At 39.1% G+C, this 15320-nt stretch overlaps 1 protein-coding gene across 1 annotated transcript in view; it reads left to right on the top strand.

The window, feature by feature from the left end:
- PKHD1 (PKHD1 ciliary IPT domain containing fibrocystin/polyductin) overlaps window positions 1-15320 on the top strand; it is a 461864-nt gene that overhangs the window by 214661 nt on the left and 231883 nt on the right. The window contains exons 48-50 of the mRNA XM_053668316.1: window positions 1115-1361; window positions 13053-13230; window positions 14482-14677. Of these exons, the coding sequence (XP_053524291.1) occupies window positions 1115-1361; window positions 13053-13230; window positions 14482-14677 (621 nt within the window). The remainder of the gene's footprint in view (window positions 1-1114; window positions 1362-13052; window positions 13231-14481; window positions 14678-15320) is intronic.

The raw sequence follows: 15320 nt of genomic DNA on the forward strand, positions 1-15320 counted from the left end.
AAGGGAGAATGTGCATCGAAGAGTTTCTAAGTATTAGGAACAGCATATTTAAAAAATTAAAATGCCAGTAGGACTGAATTCAGTTTCAGGTGGGTATGGTATTAGATGGACTGCAGAAGTTGCAGGAGGATAATCATGGAAATCTCAAATGCATGCCTTAATTCACTGCATGGACTCCACTGTGTGCAGAATGAAAACATGAGGACTTCCATTTATTGGTATCTTATTCTCTCTTATTTTCCTTTGCATGTATGTTATAATGTACATGATATAGAAGCATAGTAGCATATATACTGAGAGATGAGTACTCAATTCAAGCATTTTAATGACAGGAATGTGTGAATTAGAAAACTACCACCATAATTTCTTCCTGGGCAAGTGGACTAGCAGCATCGCAATGAGTCATGTGGAGGTGGTGTGAGGAACAGACTGCTAAGACGTACAGCCCTAGTGCTAATCCTTAAAAAGTGTGATACCACTACTACTGATATTTGTTCACATGATTAAATGTTGCTTTTGAGGGTAAATCTTTTGAGTATAAACTTCATAAGAGGTGGGGTTAGACTCACCACAGAACTGGAGCAGACAGATTGAGACAGATGGAAAGGCTAAATGAAGACACCTTTAGTATTTAGTAATTAGTTAGAGTTCTGTGTGTCTCTATTTCCCACTGGAACAGTTTCTCCTTCTTGGCACTATTAGTATTTTGGGCTGGATAGATTTTTATTGTGGGGACTGTCGTGTGTGTTGAGGATGTTTATCAGCCTCCCTACATCTCCCCACCACATGTCAATAGCACTGCCATCCACCCAGCTGTGACAGGCCCAGGTAAATCCACACAGGGCCAAGGGAGCCCTGGTTGAGAATTGCTGCCCTAGAATACAGACTGCATGAAGGCAGCATCAGTACTGCTCTTGCTTCCCACTGTGTCTCTAGGACAGATGTACCACAGAGCCTGGCACACAGGAAGCACTCCTTTTTATCTTGAATAAATGAATTGTGAAATTGTATAAATATGCAATTTAAAGTACTGGAAACATCCCAGTGAATTCAGTTGCCGTTTGTTATACTAGTCTTTCGTGCCATGTATAACACTCTGTCTTCTATTTTATAGGTGGATTTACTGTGAAGACCAAGCAGTTGAAGTTTACAAACTCTCCACACTTAGTAGCATTTCCATTTGCTCATGCAGCAATTTTGGAAGACTTGGATGGGTCTCTGTCTGGAAAAAGTAGAAGTCACGTTCTTGCTTCTATGGAAACCCTTCCAGCCTCTTGTTTGGTCAATGCCAGATTCAGTCAGATTGTCCCTGGCAGTGTCTGTGGGGAAGATGTTCTCTTTCATCGTGTGTCTATTGAACTGTAAGTTGAATTTACTTTCCTTTTCAGTTTGCTAATGAGGATGCATATATATCATGCAGGGTGTTGAGGTTTATGCACTTGACCTTAGACAAAAGGCTGAGAAGTGATGTCGAAGTTTATAAAAGGGGGATTGTTTTCTAGATTCTATTTAAAGTATTTAGTTCTACAAAGTGATGTGGGAATAATTTTGACAGCTGTCAAATCATAAGTTTATGGTAGTTTTAGGCTGATTCAAATGGCAGCTAACTTTCAATATCACTGGACCAGAACTCGTAGTCCATGACCTCTTATTGGCATTTTGAGCTAATAGCTTCCTCTTGAAAAGACTTGCAACCAACGGAGAACTTGAAGTGTATTTAAATTAAAAGTATTGTTAAAAATTCCAATAATGTCCTTTTTCATTTATATACATTTACTCTCCCCCAGCTCTTTTTAAGTGTTTCATATGCTCCAGGGAAGCAATTGACAATGCCTTCCTATTACTTGTAGAGTTGTTTCACGCCAGTTCATTTTCCTTGTTAATTTCATGAACTATTGGATTTGTACAATACATCTCCTATTAATATTGGAGCAAGGACTCCTTGGGTATGCTAGTCAAGCTACCGTTAAGTTAGCAGCTGACCTGTTTTTAATGTATAGTAGCATTGCTTCTGCCTTCTCTAATTTCCAGGTAATGACTGCTGAGTGTCCAGGGTTCTCTCTTTTTTACCTATTTCAAATGCACTGTATAGACTTGGTCACAGTTCTTTCCTTCCTTTGTTTTGAGTGTCTTCACTGCATGAATACTAAGTCGAGTGATTCAGCTACAGCCTGTTGGCATCTCTTTGAAAGCAGTAAACTTCAGAAAGTGAGAGGTCAGGACTGCACTCACTAAGTCTGCCTTTTGAATGCATATGGACTGGTATCTTGAAATCTGATTTTAAGAGCATCGCATAGTCTGGACATTTTTTTCACTTTTGCCATCCAGGCAAAATAGATAGAAGTTTATTCTTCTATCTAATGTTAATGGGCCCAATCCCAGTGAGTAAAACAGCAATGTGGAGGGATACATTTTCATTGTTAATCATTTTTATTGTGCAGAGTGTGATGTTTTAAAAAAAAAAACCCTCACAGATGCATCTTGATTTTTTATTATTATTTTAGTGATTTTTTTAAATAAAGGTGTTTTTTTAAAGATTTTTATTTATTTATTTTTAGAGAGAGAAAGGGAGGGAGAAAGAGAGACAGAGAGAGAAACATCAATGTGTGGTTGCCTCTCGTGTGGCCCCCACTGGGGACCTGGCCGGAAACCCAGGCATGTGCCCTGACTGGGAATGGAACCTGGGACCCTTTGGTTTGCAGCCCGCACTCAATCCACTGAGCTACGCCAGCCAGGGCCCCCCTCCCCCTCCTTTTTAAAAGATTTTTATTAAATAAAGGTGTTTTTAATGAGAGTTTTCAGATTTTTATAAATCTGAAAAGTTAGTGGTTTATTTTTTACATGCTTTTTTGAAAATAATGGAAATTAAAATAGATTTGTGTGGTTAAAAAGAACATTATGTGCTTGCATTGTATTTATTTTTCTGTGTTATTCATACTCCTTTTTTATGCCTTATTTTATGGTCTATTGGAAGACTGTCTCTTGGAGAGACACTGAGCAGTGGTATTAGAAACCTCTGCAGAAATAATCTTGTCTGAGCATCTGTTCCTGGAGAGCTTTAGGACAGGGTACTTGGGTGCTTACCTTAGCAGCAGGTCATGACCCCAGCACTTAGGGATTGATACCTGGTCAAAAAGATAATAATCCTGCAATAATATGGTAAGCAGATTCAAAAGGCTCCTAGTAGGGTGAAAACCTTGTCTTGGTTTGTCTGGAGTTTTCCTGGCTTTTAAAAGAAAGACCTCATGTTCTAGAAACCCCTTTAGTCTTGAGAAAACCAGGATGGTTGGTCACTCTACTCTCTATGCTTCTATTAAAATTTTTTTTTGGTTGACTCACAGGTGTATGGACAAATGCCCAACTATCCCAAATTAGCTGCAGGAAAGTCTCAGAGTGCTCCCAATTACTAGTCTGTTGACCTTGCAGTCCTCTCCTCTAGGATAAGATGATTGGATTAGGTGGTCTCTAGGGGTTTGCTGGTTAAAGTGCACCAGTATCACCTGGGCTTTTGTTAGAAAGGAGGAATCAAAGACTCCATCCCAGATGTCCTGAATCAGAACGCCCCTATGATTTATATTCAAGTTTGAGAAGCATTGCTCTGAGGTCCTTCTAACTTTAAGTTTCTATGATTCTATCCCAAGCAATTTGTGCTCAGTGACTTGATCTTTGTCCCAGAGCATTATAACCTCATTAGGAACATGTCAGAGCTAATGAGCAATTTGAATTCTGCATAGATACAAAGTTTGCTGCATTTCAGGGAGAAAGGATTAATTTATGGTGCTATTTGCCCTGGAGAAAGCACCCTAAGAGTTGATTTACAAAGCTCTCACAGTCATGATCTTTTGGGGTTGCATGTTGATGGAGATCTGATATGGCACAAGCACCCTGCTTTCTTTACTTTGGATTCTTATCCCCCATCCCTCAGCAAGAGGTCCCAGAAGGCTGGGCATGTGGCCTTGCATAGCTGCATAAACAAGGCACCACATTTCCCTCTTGCTAGCAAGCCAGTAGATGGAGTGGATTTTGGATTTTTTTTTCCTTGAAAGGCCCTCTTTATGGCTCAATTTCACTCTAACTTCTTTTTTTGACATTGGCAATCTTCTGTTCTGTCCCTCACTACCTTATTTAAGTCTGATGGCTCCCCACATTTGTGGCACTTCCTGTTCTATAGCTTCTTCTGACTCCACCCCAGCAGTTGGGTTGACAGAGGCATGTAAATATTTGAAGTTGGTCATAATATCATATTTAGAGGAAGAAAAAAAATTCTCATCTCTACAAGGCAGAGTCTTATTTTGTGTTTGTTAAAATGACAACATGCTTGTTCTTCATGAAATCTGCTCTTATTGTTCCCTCTCTCACTCACCAGTTCTAAAAACAGGCTTTCTATAGGATCCACAAGTATTCTGGATAGTGTACTTTCCCCAGCTTCTCTTTCTACCAATTTCATCTATCGAGCCCATCCTTCCTGATAAGACAGGGGTGGCATTGGCCCTACCAATGTAAGGCTGGACTTTGTTTCAGAAAAATATGTCAGTGATTTGCTCTCTTGAGAGGTCTCATAATGACGACATACCTAACTTAGTGCTTGGATTTATCCGTCTCCAAGTTTAGATGAATGTGTTCTTTTGTATAGAGATAATTACATGGAACAAGCATAACATTCCCAATAAATTTGCGTATGCTCCTTCCAGCTCTCCTTTGTAAGCTCCTCTCCTTGTCCCTTAAGTTGCTGGTGTTTCTTAGGTTTCTGTGAGGAGCTTCCTTTCTCTCAAGTTATACTCTTTCCAGATGATCTGGGTAATTGCATCACTTTGGTTCACATTCACTGATGCTTCCAGACTTTCTTTCTTTAGTCTCACAGCTCTACTGAGTTCCAGACCCATTATCCAACTGCCTTCAGGATCTTCACTGCCCAGTATTGTAGCCATCATCCCCATATAGCTACTGAGCACTTGAAATATGGTTCACCCAAAATTGAGATGTGCTGTAAATGGTAAATTATGCACCATATTTCTAAGACTTTCTATGAAAAAAAAGAATGCAAAATATCTTAATAATTTGTTTATATTATGTTTAAATGCTAATATTTTGGATACATTGGGTTAAATATATTACTATAGCTAATTTCGCCATTTTTTTTCTTTTTAATATAGCTACCATAAAACTTAAGGTTATTGGTTACATCATGGTTATGTCTTTGGCTTACATTAGTGGCTTGAATATATTTCTATTGAGCAGCAATTCTTTCAATACTTTCACTAGAGTGTATAATAGACATCTAACACCTGACTTGCCAAAACTTTATGTACAGACCTGTTCCCTGCTGGGGGTTCCAGGAAATGCCTCAGTGGTTTAAACCAGAAACATGGAGTTGACTCATTTTCTTATTTCACACACCCATTGCCTATCAAGTCCAACCCATTTTACCTCTTCCAAAAATTCACCTTGAGTCTTTCCACTTCTCTCCTTCCCAGCTTCCCCAGTCAATTTCAAGCTACCATCTCCCTCACTTGCTTGATCATAACATCCTCTTAGCTTGCCACCTTGCTGTGCTCACATCCTTGAACTTATAACTAAAGATCTGGTCTTGCTATTCATTCATTTCCTTGCTTGAAAGTTTTTAAGATTTTCCAATGCATCTGGAAAAAAGTCTAATATTCTTAATACCTTATGGGCCCTTTATGACCTGTTCCCTATTTATAATTCTGGCATCATCTCTGAACACTTTGCCCTACTTCCTTGCACTTTATGCCTCAGTCACATTCAACTTCTTCATGCCTTACAACTCATAACATTTAACTTCCAATGAACTCAGCATGAAGGTCATTTTCTCTGGTAAGCTTCTCTGAATTTTATGTTCAGGTTTTTGTATCCCTGCTGTATGCTGGCTCCATACACTTGCACTAACCAATACTCATAGCACCTACATAGCTTACAAATTGTCCATCTCTTCTTGCAGAGGGTATGTAAGGCAAATATAGTTTGTTTTCTTTTGTGTGTATGTGTTTATATTACAATATCTGATACCATATTGAAACACAGTGACTCAATAAAACTGGTATGGAGTAAATGAATATAAGCAAAAGAAATTGTGGACTCTCTAAAATCTTCCTCCAGGGCCCTTACTGCTCATTTCTCCTGTAGGACATACCTGTGATGAGCCCCTGGCACTCAACGTTTTTTTCAGAAGACCCAGGATTAAATGTTGTCCCCAGCCTTTATTTTTAAAATTTCTAGGAACGTCTTATACTTGAGAATGTTCTTCCATGATGTGTTCTGGGCTTTTGTTTCCTGGGACTATCCGTTGACCAGGCAATTTATTTTAACAGTTGATTTCATTCTCCACTCTAACCCTACCCCAGCCCTGACCTACTTTTACTGAATCAGCAGTTTGCCTGCACTTACAATTGTTTCCCTGCCTTGGAAATATTGATAAATAGAATTGTGAAATCAACCTTCAAAATTACCATCTACAAATTAGTATTATTATTGCTATTATTGTTGGTCTAAAGTACTCAGTAAGTCCTTCAACTGTCATAGACTTATTCAGATGACAGGAAATCAAAACTCGATTTGTTTTTTAATTATTGACTGGATTGAGTGTGGGGAAAACTTAAAGTGTTGAAAAGGTGTTGTAGGTTGGCCAACCAGTCTTTCTGAATTTTTATAGGATTAAATCTATAATTAAATCTAAGTCCTGAATTCATAAATTAAAGTCAGGACATGTGCACCTATTTAAATTACTTTTTTAATCTAAAGAATAAAGAATTAATTAAGAATCATTTGTAGGTGTAATACAAAGATTGCCCTTCCAACTTCTTAGGTGTATACTTTTGGACAAGCTACTGTACCTCTTTTTGCTTGAGTTTTCCTATTAGTATGGAAATAATGATATTAACTTTACAGGGTAATTGCCTGGCATGTAGTAAGTGCTCAATACATGTTGTCTTTAAGAAGTCTCTATTTTACATTGGTGATTTATTTGTGTACAAAACAGTATATAAACATACTACTAATTGAATAAAATACTATAAATTATTATGTTTCTGATAAACCAATGCCTGGAAAGGCAATTAAGTTTGCTCAAATATAACCTAATTCAACTCGTGAACTATAGCAAGCACTTTCAAATGTTTAGATAGTGTACTAATCCAGCAAAACCTCCCAGGTAGGCATAGAATCTACAGTCATTCAGGACATAGTCTCTGATTCATTGTTATCCAACACTGTCTGTTTCTTCCTTCCTCCTTCTCCTGGAAAAGAAAAGAAAAGGTTAATGTTCTTGTTGATCCCCTTGATTCTTAGATCTTGCTTAATATCCTCTCCTGTAGTGCTTGCATTCAGCTTTTACCCATGTAACTGCTCTTAATGTGTCAGTGTTCAAAGTATGAGGCACCCCCTGCCTCTGTGATGCCAAAGAAGAGTTCAAATGGAAATTTTGGCCTACCTTTTCCTTTAATAATTGCCTAACTCTCCTTCCTAGGGACAAATAGGTATAGCATCACTAATGGTATCCTTTGAGTCCTCAAAAACAAATCCCCCCAAAAAAGAATACCTGAGCAAGATAAAAAAAAAATCCCAACCTGCATTATTCTCTTATCAACAGAAGTTACAGAAGTAGAATAGAAAAAGATCTAAAAATATTAATGAACCCCCAAACTGAAGAATACCACCAAACTATATCACTGAACATTGCTTTGGAAAGAGGGGTTGACAGTGAACTTGTGAGCTGGTGTCAGTCAGCTCCACCATAGCACCAGGTGTATATATAGTGTATATACTCCCTACCTGATACATAAAATTGTTTTTCAATATCCTTGACAAGTAGTTTTTTACTGTTTGGTTGCATAGCTCTAATAGTGGTCTTCTCATGTTCTGAGGCAGCCATTCAAGCTAGATTCAGCAGATCAAGAGAAGAGATGAAATAGTGTAGGAAGGATCTTGTTAGGTAGTATGATAGGTATCTGTTGCTTCTCTACAGATTAAAATAGGATATCATCCTCAGTGTGTTGCAGAAACTGTAGACACTACCTTTGAAGAGATGATAGGTTTATTTTGGGGCTTCTCTATAGTGAACTATTATTCTTTAGGCAACTCTGAAAAACAATAGACAAAAATACACACCTGAAAATTTATGGAGAAGTGATCTTGGGGTGTGCCTGCCAGAAACACAAAAATTATTAAAACATGTGACTTTTGCCTTTTTGCCTACCTTACCTGTTTTTTATGTGAATTTAAGAATTACCAAAAGTTTAGGGGAAAGACTAGAAGAAGTTGTGGCTTCTTTCTCCTTTTTAGGTTTTCTTATTCAGAAGGAGAAATATTAAGTGTATCTCAATTAAGAAGGGTACATAACAAAAGCTTACTGGTACCTGTAAAATATTACCGGATGGTGGCAGCTCTGCAGGTGGGGTGATGGTTTTCTGACAAGGAGTTGCTTTTTAAAGAATTCTCAAGCCAGACTGTACCACAAAAAAAATGGTTGACTGTGCTCCAAATTTCAGCTTTGTCCTCTTCGTGAAGTAAAAGATGAGAACAATAACAGCAAACACTAATATCTAGAAGATGCTACCAGCACCATTTGCAGCTAGGTATTATGATGTGTCTGGCTTAGGAGATGTGTCATTAGAAAATGTTTTTTTTTCACAATTGTCCTGAATTGAGAGCATTTAGAGCTCAATGCAGTGTTCGTCTTCATACACAGAGATATGGACCCTCAGGAAAAGTAAGCTCATGGTGAACACAAACCAGGGTGTTAATATGTGTTCTCATTGGCATGGCTGATTGCCCAACAAATCCTTGGTGGGCAGTGTACATTCAACAGTTCCACACAGTAGATGAGCACTAAATAACATAACTGTTTATGCGACTAGTATTATAATTTGGTGCATTGGCTGGAAGTTTTATAAGTGACAGTGCTGTATTTCTAAAGGAAAATACTGCTCAATTAAAACAAGTTTGGTTATTTTTAAAAATAACAAAAATTAAGGCACTCTATTTAACAGGAAAAGAAAAGGAAAGGAAAGTCTTAGAGTTCCTTTGTCCTGATTATATGCAGGAGCTGGTGCTCATGTAGAGCTAAGGGTTAACATTTCAAATGGACTGGTTACCTCCTGATTTCTTGCACATAAAGCCATGAGAAGTTCAGGGAGAGACTTCTTCCCCTAGTAATGAAGCTCTTTGCTGCTAATGGCCCATGCAGACTCCCTTGGCTCCTCCAAATTAGAAATACTTTTGTGCTCCTTTGCTTCATTAACAGTAAAGAGCGGGAGATTGGTGGCTATTTAGGGCACAGGGAAATTGGTGGCTATTTAGGGCAAGTGAAAATTGTAGTAATTATGGTTGGTAAATTCTCTTCATGTTGTTCTCTGACTCTTGATGTTCTTTTGGTGTTTCTCAGAAGAACCCACCACTGTCACAGCTGGCATTTGTCCTAGAAGGATGGGAGCTATTTGAATTTTTTGGCCCCTGGTGATGGTCAACACAAGGCCTCGTGCCTTGTGGGGGATGATGGGTCTTCTACATTTGGACTTACTTTTCAGAATGTACCATATGAGTCTTTCCACTTGTAGCTGTGATAAAAATAAAGTGAGTAACCTTGACTTCCTCTAGCTGTATTGCATTACTGAAAGCTGGTGTTGCATGTGAGTACCTGTGAAAATGCATCCCAAATAAACCTGGGTTGAGATGGATGGAGTGACTTGGTAGGATCAGAACAATGCACGAACAAGGAAGAGAAAGGGGTACTCTAGGATCCCCATGTGCTGTGGTGGATCTCTGGGTCATCAAGGGGTTAGCATCAGACGACTAGATGCTGGTTGGAAGGAAATGGTGTCACAAGAACGGTACAAAGTCCTAAAGACTCACAGAACTGAATTAATGTTAGAATTTAGTTGCTTTATAAATTTTGAAGAGAGGGTGAGGTTTATAAAGGCCTTATGAAGCTAGGGAGTATGGTCTGGAAAATGGCTCCTTCAATAATTGAAGTTACAATTTATAGGACTAAACCAGGAAAATTACACCCTGTAAATTGATTTCTTAATGTGATGCTGATGAAAAGTGAGAAATAATTAAGTTGAGTCAAAGTGACCAGGTAGATTCTTGGGGCCGCATTGCTGAAATTAAGAAGCATTTCTGGAAATATGTACCCAATTGATTATAGTATAACATATTGAGGTAATAGTTTCATAATATTCAAGATGGTATGTATACTATCTTAAGAGAAAGGTCACAAAGTATAGGTTGGAGGAATTAAATGTAAACAGATGGGTTGATAACCAAGTGGAATTCTTTTGGTCTACAGTTAAAAAAACTATATGTGAAAGTGATTTAATTCAGAGAACTTGCCTGGAAAAATAAGAGATTTAAGTTCATAACGAAAGCTTAGCATGTCCCTAAACCAGGGCTCACTATTAGTGTGATTGCTTGCAGATGCCCTGGAAAGGTCTAACCACCAAACATCGGTGTGTAGTCATCTTGGCAAATATCCTATTGATTTGGAGGTTGACAGTATCCAGTTCTGATAACAGAATCAAATTGCTTATCTCCTTTGATTAATTAATTTATAGGAAATCTCCTGACACTTCTGTGGTTTTCTGGGTGGACTTCTCTGTTGGTGAGAAACTTCACTAAGTGGCCAGTTGGAGTGTTCCGGTCCATTTACACTTGCTTATTCATTCAACAAATATTCATTGAGTACCTTCCATGTGAAGGACAGTTTTATTTGTTGTGGTGAGTAATTAAGTGAAAATTCTGATTTATCAATTAGTTTCTCCTGGATATAGGTCTTCTAATGCATTTCCCAGAGCCCCGTGTATCTCTATGAAAGCTGAAAGGATACTTTGGCTGAACCGGAAACACTCAAAATCATTCCTGCACTGCAGGGAATCCCCCTCATATACGGCCATGGCACCTTCAGCAGCCAGCTCATCTACCTCTTTGCTATTTTTTGGTTCCAACTTATTTCTTCTTCTCATACTTGTTTCACATTTATTTCCTACTAGCCTATATTCATTCATTAAATGTAGCATGATAGTTGGCCCAAATTGTGCTGGATGATTTCCTAGGACTCTGGGACTCACAGGTTCAAACGTGGGAGGTATGAACCATGATGATCAAGGACAGATGGCTAAAAGATACAGGAAGAAAATTAAGCTTTAGGTGAAAGTGTAAAGCTAAAGATTAAAATATAAAAAATAAATGTCATACATGGCAGGAATTTTAGGATGTGAACCCCCCAAGAGTAGAAGAAGGGACAGGATAAGATATGGAGGAAATTCCAACAACGGATTTGAAGTCCAAGCTCATGAACTTCATGTCCATTCCGATTCTAAGACTATGAGTTGAGGATTGTCCTTTAGTTTCAGTTTGAATTCTGATGTACATGTGAAAAAAGCCTAAAGATCCCAAGCCCAAAGAGAGGAAGAGGTTTCCCCCACCCCCCAAATTTGTGAAGATTCAGTTAATGCTGCATAGGGGAATCTTGGGGGAAAAAAAAGTTCTCAATACCCTTTTATTTTCAATGCCCTGATCAATTTTCATCTCTTTAATTAATTAACAGGTGAAACAAACACATCTAATTTTATAATAAATATGCATCAAGGCTTTGTACTGTGAAAGGTACTGAGTGTCTTTTTAATGACCAAATGTCCTGGATGAAACCTCTAGCTGTTAAAATGCCTGGTGCAGGATGGCAGCCCTGGCACTGCTGAGGCTCTTGCATGAGCTCTGGGTAGATGTGGTCGGGTTTGGTGATGGTTCCTCAGTACTTTACGCAGCTCATCTCTTTAAGTTTCAAGGTAGCTATGTGAGGTACATACTACTATTTTCTCCATTGAAAAAAATAAAAGGAAATTGAAGTCAGTAATTTGCCCAAGTCCATATACTCGGTGCTTGTGGATTTCCAGTTTATACCTGTTTGACCGTAGTACCCAAGCCATTTAACACTAAAAACAGTTTCCTTTTGTAATATGCCACTGGACTGTAAATTGGCTTTGGATATGCTCAGGCCACACCTCACTTTGAAAACCCAACATCCTTCATCTCGTTTCCCTCCTCTTTGAGAGTTTAATTATGTGCCTGCAGCAAAATGCCACAGTTAAAGATTCTCGTGAAAACTAAAGCAAAGGGGGAAGACAGTCATAATGTGTATTGATTTTTTTTTTGCTTTATTTTTTACTTTCCACTTTGACTTTCTTTTAGGATCTTAGCATGTAGCTAAATCTATTTATGTTCTAGTGAAATCTTAGAAATTACCTTCTTGGATGAACTGTGTAGAATAATTTACAGAAATGAAAAAAATTTCTAATTCAACCTGTGACACATAACACTCTGCCTCAGCTTCCTCATTTGGTAAAATGCAGTTCTTCTAGAAACCCTGTATATAAATTAGGAAACTGGCACCAGCCTTGGGGTGAGCTCATCCATGCATTCTTTCTTCATGTAAAAACATGATTTGAACGCCTGCATGAATGAAGTGTGCTAGAATACCAAAAAAGAAGAAAACACCTCTAACTTAGGGATCTCACAACCTATGTGAACAAGCACAAAAGCAAACTCAACGGCGGGGGTGTTGCAGTGGGTGTGAGCACTGGGCACTGCAGTAGCCCACAGGAGAGGAGCCAGGTCCCCCCTTCAGTCCAGGGAAGGCTGCTGAGGCCAGCCCTGCTGTGCAGCTGGAGGCAGCCTTCTGTGGGAGCCGGCACACCGGGTTCTGGGTGTCAGTCATTGCTCCCAGTAGGACTACCTAATAACTAAATAATATGTTTTCTGCTGCAGATAAACCTGATCGGCAGCAAAGTTCTGGCCATGGACATTTCTTTGTTAACATAACAGCATACAGTCCTGAAGTAGGTGAATTCACTAAGATGGCGTTTCAGTGGCATCAGTTCTGGGTGGGACTGCTTCCAACCCACCAGCTCAGTGAAATGCTGACACCTCCACAGACACACAGACAACAGGTGGAGAGAATAGAAGATGACTTATAACTGATGGAAGAGGAATACATTAGATTAAAAATAACACCCATTTTTTTCTTTTTAAATTCACACCAGAACGAATGCTCCAGATGTTCCTTATGACTTAACCATGACTGACAGCAGAAATAAGACAACCACCGTCACATACGTGCGTGACACACCGTCTAACCCTTATGGCTGGATGGCTCTGCTCTTGGATCAAGAGACCTACTCACTGCAGTTTCAGACTCCTTGGATCATCAGATCTCTGCAGGTAACTTCTTCAACAGCGTGCTCCATTCCTAAGGGGTCATTATGCTTCATTTTGTAAGATAATAGATTGTATGTATTAGCATCTTCTAGTGTTGATAATGAAAACTATAGCAACATTTTGGCCAGATTAATATAACCTAAATATGAGATAGGATATATTTTTAAATTTGAATATTTTATAATCTGTTTAAATCTCACTTTGAATGCAGAATTGTTCTGCCTGAATTTTTAACTTTATTAATACAATGAAACACAGCTTGTAAGCAATCTATATAATTGTATTTTTATATTATAGGTTAAGAACTAATTTAACGCAGGGAGAAGCATTCATAGCCAGAAATGTCTTAACAAACCATTTTTACATTGCATACTGCCACCTTGTGGTCAAAGATTAACTTGCAAATGAAGGCCTAGATTTTCTTTTGGATTGGGTTGAAGAAAGCAAATGGTTAGTGGAAGCAAAGATAGGAATAGTCATATAAGAAGTGGGTGCATTTTCTGGGAAAAAAAGAAGCAATTAGGTAGATTCCCTCAAGATTCTTTTTATCCTCTTACCACGTTTTTTTCTTCTAGTCTCATTATACATATTTTCCCGAAAATCATGAGAGCAGTCTTAGGGAACTAGAAGCTGCATTAGAAGCCATAGTTCTGAGGAATTCAAAGCAGAATCTTTATTTACCCTCTCACCATTTCCCTGAGAGCAGAGAGCTCTTTCCATCCCTGGAGTCTTCCGTGAGAACTTTTCGCAGAATTTTCAGAAGGGGAAGGCAGCAGATTGGTGGCTCTGGAGATGCACATTGTGGGTTTCTGACCTGGCTCAGAAAGGAATAGCAACCATCACAGGGGACTCTGCAAGGACTGAATGACCGTGTTAGCTGCTCCTCTTATACATGGATGACACTCCTACTGTTGTCCACCTGTCTACGTTGAAGGAATTCTAGACCCGGCACTGTCTTTTCCAGCTGTTTGATGTGGCATGTCAATCTATTTGTCTGGGCCTTGTTTTTCTTTTCTGTTAACGAATCTTGTTAAACAAAAAGAAACTTACGGCACCTTCCAGTTCTCACCATGTTTGATTGTGTACCTCTAGTTATGCGTTCTTTTTGGAATGCATTTAAACAAGCCCATTCCCATAAGAAAAATAGTCTGCGTGTGAACTATCCAATTCCTAAACTACTCAGTGTTCTTTGTAGTTCCTTTTTGGAGAGGAACCTTCCTCACTAAATGAGCTCTACTGTGCTTTTCTCTCAAGTACTCAGCAACATTTAGCAACTTCGCTCCTGGGCATTACCTTGTGCTGGTACACACAGTCCTGTGGCCTTCCCCTGACATCCTCATAAGGTGTGGGAGTCGTGTGGGACGGTCCCTGCTGTCTCTTCCATCACCCGGTGAAGATCAAGGCTGTGACTGGTTCTTCAACAGCCAATTGAGGCAACTCACCTACCTGGGTAAGTATATCTGGATGAGCATTTCCAGGACACGTGGAAAGAAACCATCATTCTCTCTGGAATCTCAGATGTTTGTGCTATGAAACAATGAGGGGCTGAGGGGGACAGCTGTGTTAGTGGGTGAGCGGTGAAATCAGACTGCCTGCATTTAAACCCCAGCTCCAACACTTACTGGCTAAGGGACAGTGAGCAGTGACTCTTTCTAAGGTTCAGCCTCCTCAACTGTACAATAAGGCAATAATAGGACCTACCACAAAGGATAGGAAATTATGGAAAGGATAACATGTAAAACATTTTTATCAGAATGCCTAAATAATAGCAACTGTTTACTAAACATTTTTTTCAAAATTTTATTTAGTTATCTTTAGAGGGGAAGGAGAGAGGGAGAGAAACATCAATGTATGGTTGCCTCTAGTGCATCCCCTGCCAGGAACTGGCCTGCAACCCAGGCATGTGCCCTGACTGGGAATCGAACCGCGATCCTCTGGTTCACAGACCTGTGCTCAATCCACTGAGCTACACCAGCCAGGGCTAATAAACATTTTTATTAATATTTTCTATCCACTTTAAGGCAGTGTTTGCATTTGTAGAAAGATCAAGTGCATAGGAAAGGCAGGATGGCTGGCTATGGCCACACATGGTA

This window comes from Artibeus jamaicensis, unplaced genomic scaffold, assembly GCF_021234435.1.
Source record: "Artibeus jamaicensis isolate MK-2021 breed Jamaican fruit bat unplaced genomic scaffold, CSHL_Jam_final contig_484, whole genome shotgun sequence".
Lineage (NCBI taxonomy): Eukaryota > Metazoa > Chordata > Mammalia > Chiroptera > Phyllostomidae > Artibeus > Artibeus jamaicensis.